This window comes from Leptonotus elevatus, chromosome 19 (genome assembly GCF_054856555.1).
Source record: "Leptonotus elevatus isolate MCC_2025b chromosome 19, RoL_Lele_1.0, whole genome shotgun sequence".
Classification (NCBI taxonomy): domain Eukaryota; kingdom Metazoa; phylum Chordata; class Actinopteri; order Syngnathiformes; family Syngnathidae; genus Leptonotus; species Leptonotus elevatus.
Genome location: NC_141257.1, coordinates 12,258,575 through 12,265,155, shown reverse-complemented (window position 1 = coordinate 12,265,155; position 6,581 = coordinate 12,258,575). Strand labels below are relative to the sequence as shown.

At 42.4% G+C, this 6,581-nt stretch overlaps 1 protein-coding gene and 1 pseudogene across 2 annotated transcripts; both read right to left on the bottom strand.

Moving 5' to 3' along the window:
• Positions 1-408: 408 nt before the first annotated feature.
• LOC147158009 (uncharacterized) lies at positions 409-3,057 on the bottom strand (annotated as a pseudogene). Its single transcript, XR_015091436.1, has 2 exons — positions 2,568-3,057; positions 409-2,172 (listed from the first exon to the last, which is right to left on the bottom strand). The product of XR_015091436.1 is annotated as an uncharacterized LOC147158009 (transcript).
• A 541-nt stretch (positions 3,058-3,598) lies between these two features.
• LOC147158008 (uncharacterized) lies at positions 3,599-6,146 on the bottom strand. Its single transcript, XM_086063426.1, has 2 exons — positions 5,405-6,146; positions 3,599-5,023 (listed from the first exon to the last, which is right to left on the bottom strand). The coding sequence occupies exons 1-2, from the start codon at positions 5,526-5,528 to the stop codon at positions 3,831-3,833; spliced, it is 1,317 nt and encodes a 438-aa protein (XP_085919552.1). The 5' UTR covers positions 5,529-6,146; the 3' UTR covers positions 3,599-3,830.
• Between the last annotated feature and the right edge of the window lie 435 nt (positions 6,147-6,581).

Below are 6,581 nucleotides of genomic sequence, written 5' to 3'. Positions count from 1 at the left end.
TAGATATCACTTTTTATTTTTCACTTTTATTTTTGTAACGAATAGTTTATTTAGGCATATTTGTTCCTGTGATCTACTTTGAAAGGCAACAGTTTCTGCAGTAAGACCTGCCAATCATTAGGACAGGTCACCGGGTGGCGCTAACACGCAAAGCAGATTGGCGTCTGATCAGGCCTGCAGCTCAATGGGGTACCGCACGAATGCTAAAAAGTCATTAACCTTTTGTTAGCTTGGCCCTGGTTAATGACAAGCACTTGTGATATATATTTTATTTATTGATCTGAATGGCATTCTTGGTTGATGCAGTGGGAACTTAATTTCCATTGCATCTTTAAACCAAGAGCATCACTTAAAGGAGTAAAAAAATATATATAGCAAGGGCTTAGTGAAGCTATCTAGTCAGTTAGAAAAGTTTTACGAGTTTATTAGGAAACCATAAAAGGGATAAGTCAAGACACATACAATATACAATGCAAGTACACAGATCCTTTGTTCATTCAGCGGTAGACAGGATTTCTACACCATTTTAAAAGTCAATCCATAAATGAGGTCATATCAAGCTTCATTAATCACGGCAATTTTCACCAGCACACCTGTGCCTCTTAGCTTTGGCATTACTTGAATATCTTTGACCACAAACGGAGCAGGTAAAAGGCTTCTCTCCGGTGTGGGTTCTTGTGTGCATTTTTAAGATTCCTTTTTGAGTAAAACATTGACCACAAACCGAGCAAGCAAAAGGCTTCTCTCCAGTGTGGGTTGTTGTGTGCATTTTTAAGTGTCCTTTTTGAGTAAAACATTGACCACAAACCGAGCAAGCAAAAGGCTTCTCTCCAGTGTGGGTTCTTGTGTGTTTGTTTAAGTTTCCCTTGTGAGCAAACTTGTGACCACACACTGAACAGGCAAAAGGCTTCTCTCCAGTGTGGGTTCTAGTGTGCGATGTTAGGTTTTTTCTTTGAGCAAAACTTTGACCACAAACCGAGCAATCAAAAGGCTTCTCTCCAGTGTGGGTTGTTGTGTGCATTTTTAGGTGTCCTTTTTGAGTAAAACATTGACCACAAACCGAGCAAGCAAAAGGCTTCTCTCCAGTGTGGGTTCTTGCGTGCACTTTTAAGTCTCCTTTTTGAGTAAAACATTGACCACAAACGGAGCAGGCAAAAGGCTTCTCTCCAGTGTGGGTTCTTGCGTGCACTTTTAAGCTTATTTTGTAAGAGAAACGTCGGCCACAAACTGAGCAGGGAAAAGGCTTCTCTCCAGTGTGGGTTCTTGTGTGTCTGCTTAAGTCTCCCTTGTGAGCAAACTTGTGACCACAAACCGAGCAAGCAAAAGGCTTCTCTCCAGTGTGGGTTATTGTGTGTTTCTTTAAGTCTCCTTTTTGAGTAAAACATTGACCACAAACGGAGCAGGCAAAAGGCTTCTCTCCAGTGTGGGTTGTTGTGTGCCTTTGTAAGTGTCCTTTTTGAGTAAAACATTGACCACAAACCGAGCAAGCAAAAGGCTTCTCTCCAGTGTGGGTTCTTGTGTGTCTGCTTAAGTGTCCCTTCTGAGCAAACTTGTGGCCACAAACAGAGCAAGCAAAAGGCTTCTCTCCAGTGTGGGTTATTGCGTGCACTTTTAAGCTTATTTTGTAAGAGAAACGTCGGCCACAAACTGAGCAGGCAAAAGGTTTTTCACCAGTGTGGCTAATCATGTGTCTTCTCAAATGAAAGTTGCTGCCAAAAGTTTGTTTACATAGAGAACATTTCCAACATTTGCTGCCAGTGTGACATGTCACGTCACCGTCAGACTGTTCGCCATCAGTGTGAGAAGAGTGTGACGCGTCTTCAGCATCGGACATTAGAGCTAACCGGCTGTCTGCTTGTGATCCTCCACGGTGGTCCTCATCATCTTCAGTTGTTATCAGTTGTCTTGAGCTGCTGCTTGAAGGCTTCACCCCTTTGTTGTTTTCATATAGACATTCATCTTTAGTCTTCAAATGGACATCAGTCCCGGGCAACTCTGTGAACTCCTCCTCCTCCTCTTTAATGTATAGTGGCAGCTGCCCCTCTTTATTTATGTTGGGAGGATGTGGCTGCTCCTCTTCTTTAACCTGCAGAGGCTCCAGGTTGTCCTCCTCTTTCACGCTAGGGAAGTCTGACTCCTGCCGCTCAGGACAAAGATATATTTCACCGACGCCTGCGGGACACAAGGTTTGGTAAAATCACTTTATTGTGAGGTTATGTATTTTATATATAAGATTATCACATGGGCCACGTGAGCGCAATAATAACAAAGCCGGGAAAACGTACGTGTGTATACGTGTATGTATGTGTGTAGAAACAACAGATTTGCCTCAGCTTGTAAAAAAAAAAAAGGAAAAAAAAGAGCAATTGTTTAGTGCTGTGTACAAGTGACACAGCGATGTGAAAATGGAAAAAGCAGTTCTGAGAAATTCAATTAAGATCTGAGTAATGTACCAAAGCGACAGACAAAAACTGTAAACGTAAGGTAACAAAGTGGCCGGATGAAGATTCCTCTCAAAATAAATACATACATATTGTTGAAAAGTATTGATTAAGCAAGAGACAAACCTGATCTGTTCCACACAACACGAGGCTGCTTGCACACAGCGTCCAGCAGCTGACGTTGTTGCTCGTTCACCTCCTGTGCTCCACAAAGCTCTTTTTCGCACGTCACGTTCGTTGCAGCACACATATTCACGATATCGGCGACACACTATGCTCACACTTGGCGTCTGCTGAGCCAATTAGTCGCTAACAAAACGCGTCTCCTTTTTTTTTTGTGGTGGCTAGCAAGCTAAGCTAAACTAAGCTAAGCAAAGCTAAACAGGGCCGAGAGCTGTCGACGAGCACCGCCTGATACGAATGTAAGCAGACACGAAATGTAGCAATTATTTTTGACTTCTCTAAAGTAGCGACGCACGCACAGTGTCGATGTTTAAGTCCATTCAGTCAGAAATCAAGAAGGATTATATAGCGAAGCGCGAAAGCGTGCGTGTCTACGCAAAAGCGGCCTGGAAGGGAGTATCATTGTGACGTGAAACCCTACGGCAACTCCAGCTAGACAAATCTCATGTCCGGGAAAAAACAAAATATAATAATTTACAAAAATATCACGCTGAAAGATATATTTAACAGGAGAACAAAAGAGACATATTAAATCTGCATTTGGACGAATAAGAAACACGTGTAGTACCTGTACAGCGGTAGGAGTGCCCAATCAGGAGATCTGTGTCACTGTTGAGCCCCCCTGACTAGATATATTTAATTGGCCTTTTACTTATTTACTCTTTTTAGCAAATTATAACTTTTATCTATTTTTTAAAAGGTTTAATCGGGCAAAGTGCTATTTCGAAGTGGCCGGCATCTAGTCTGGCTCTGTCAGAGTTTAGTGGCTGCCGAGGAGAAATATGATTGTTTGCTGTGTGAATCATTTAAATAATTGTTTGCCCCCATACAAAGTAATTGCAGCCTACTATAGGTATATTTCTGCAAAGAATATCATGGCAAAACAAATTAAACGTGGCAAGATATGTGAAGTAAAAAAAACAGAAGGCGGCAAAATATACAGACAACTTAAATAACTTTGCAACACGGAAGAACCCCATTAGCGAATTTATTAGGAAAACGGATGCCAGAGAGGCATGGAGGGCCATGATCACTGATGTCTGTAGCAGACCCAGCACATGAAGAAAAATATACGCATATAACAGGGTTAAGTCAAGACACATACAATATACAATGCAAGTACACAGATCCTTCGTTCATTCAGCGGTAGACAGGATTTCTGCACCATTTTAAGTCTATCCATAAATGAGTTCATATCAAGCTTCATTAATCACAGCTATTCTCACCAGCACACCTGTGCCTCTTAGCTTTGGCATTACTTGAATATATTTGACCACAAACTGAGCAGGCAAAAGGCTTCTCTCCAGTGTGGGTTCTTGTGTGCATTTTTAAGACTCCTTTTCGAGTAAAACATTGACCACAAACCGAGCAAGCAAAAGGCTTCTCTCCAGTGTGGGTTCTTGTGTGCATTTTTAAGTCTCCTTTTTGAGTAAAACATTGACCACAAACCGAGCAAGCAAAAGGCTTCTCTCCAGTGTGGGTTCTTGTGTGCATTTTTAAGTTTCCTTTTTGAGTAAAACATTGACCACAAACCGAGCAAGCAAAAGGCTTCTCTCCAGTGTGGGTTCTTGAGTGCGTTTTTAAGCTTTCTTTTTGATTAAAACATTGACCACAAACCGAGCAGGCAAAAGGCTTCTCTCCAGTGTGGGTTCTTGTGTGCATTTTTAAGTTTATTTTGTGAGAGAAAAATTGGCCACAAACTGAGCAAGCAAAAGGCTTCTCTCCAGTGTGGGTTCTTGTGTGCGCTTTTAAGTTTATTTTGTGAGAGAAACATTGGCCACAAACTGAGCAGGCAAAAGGCTTCTCTCCAGTGTGGGTTCTTGTGTGCACTTTTAAGCTTGCTTTGTAAGAGAAACGTCGGCCACAAACTGAGCAGGGAAAAGGTTTTTCACCAGTGTGGCTAATCATGTGTCTTCTCAAATGAAAGTTGCTGCCAAAAGATTTTTTACATAGAGAACATTTCCAACGTTTGCTGCCAGTGTGACATGTCACGTCACCGTCAGACTGTTCGCCATCAGTGTGAGAAGAGTGTGACGCGTCTTCAGCATCTGACATTAGAGCTAACCGGCTGTCTGCTTGTGATCCTCCACGGTGGTCCTCATCATCTTCAGTTGTTATCAGTTGTCTTGAGCTGCTGCTTGAAGGCTTCACCCCTTTGTTGTTTTCATATAGACATTCATCTTTAGTCTTCAAATGGACATCAGTCCCGGGCAACTCTGTGAACTCCTCCTCCTCCTCCTCCTCTTTAATGTATAGTGGCAGCTGCTCCTCTTTATTTATGTTGGGAGGGTGTGGCTGCTCCTCTTCTTTAACCTGCAGAGGCTCCAGGTTGTCCTCCTCTTTCACGCCAGGGAAGTCTGACTCCTGCCGCTGAGGACAAAGATATATTTCACAGACGTCTGCGGGACACAAGAGACACAAGGTTTGGTAAATTTACTTTATTGTGGGGTTATGTATTTTATATTTAAGAGTATCACATGGGCCACACGAGCGCAATAATAACAAAGCCGGGAAAACGTACGTGTGTGTATACGTGTAGAAACAACGGATTTGCCTCAGCTTGTTAAAAAAAAGGAGCAATTGCTTAGTGCTGTGTACAAGTGACAGCGATGTGAAATTTTAAAAAAGCAGTTCTGAGAAATTCAATTAAGATCTAAGTAAAGTACCAAAGCGACAGACAAAAACTGTAAACGTAAGGTAACAAAGTGGCCGGATGAAGATTCCTCTCAAAATAAATACATACATATTGTTGAAAAGTATTGATTAAGCAAGAGACAAACCTGCTCTGTTCAACACAACACGAGGCTGCTTGCACACAGCGTCCAGCAGCTGACGTTGTCGCTCATTCTCCTCCTGTGCTCCACAAAGCTCTTTTTCGCACGTCACGTTCGTTGCAGCACACATATTCACGATATCGGCGACACTCTATGCTCACACTTGGCGTCTGCTGAGCCAATTAGTCGCTAACAAAACGCGTCTCCTTTTTTTGTGGTGGCTAGCAAGCTAAGCAAAGCTAAGCAAAACAGGGCCGAGAGATGTTGACGAGCACCGCCTGATACGAATGTAAGCAGACACGAAATGTAGCAATTATGTTTGACTTCTCTAAAGTAGCGACGCACGCACAGTGTCGATGTTTAAGTCCATTCAGTCAGAAATCAAGAAGGATTATATAGCGAAGCACGAAAGCGTGCGTGTCTACGCCAAAGCGGCCTGGAACGGAGTATCATTGTCACGTGAAACCTACGGCAACTCCAGCTGGACAAATCTCATTGCTGGGGAAAACCATGATGTAATAATAAACACAAATATCACGCGGAACGATATATTTACCACGAGAACAAAAGGAACACATTAAAACTGCATTTAAAGGTGTAAAGTCGTGCTCCTCAACAAAATTGCTAATCAGCGCAGAGCAGAGCAGCGCATCCACAAACCTGAGAACTTATGACACGTAAAAATAAAGCTGTATTCCTGAAGCGAAAACATAAAGAGTTACAACAGTTTGATGACCTCCAAATATAGGTGTGTGTACGTGTTTGTGTGCGCGTGCATAAAATAGTGGGTTTGTGACCTGGGGAAAGGAAGAAGTGGCGCCCGTGAGATCCCACATTGATTGCCACAGACACGAGGACGCCCAACATATTGCACAAGAGAATCTAGACGCCTGTCGAGTAAGCTGCTCAAAGTAGCAGGGAATCCGTCAAGACGGTAAGCATATAATAAAATTACCTGTCATAAATTTACTACCCGCTGATATCTCTCACATACAATTAGGGCTCCATTTCAGCCTACCGGCACCTGCGCAACACCCCGGAAGCAAGGTAGCATTTGGGAGGGAGCATTGTCCAAAATATATGACCTGTTTACTTAATTGAATACAATTCTCCTATCAAGAGTCTTTTATCTATATTTACCTTCATTATTATTATTTAAGTATTATAATAATGGGATAAGTGG

Excerpts from the sequence above, each read along its gene's own strand:
- LOC147158008 (XM_086063426.1), bottom strand. The coding sequence starts at position 5,528 with ATGTGTGCTGCAACGAACGTGACGTGCGAAAAAGAGCTTTGTGGAGCA. Across the intron at positions 5,024-5,404 it reads TGTTGTGTTGAACAGAGCAG|ACGTCTGTGAAATATATCTT; the intron begins GTTTGTCTCTTG and ends TGTGTCCCGCAG.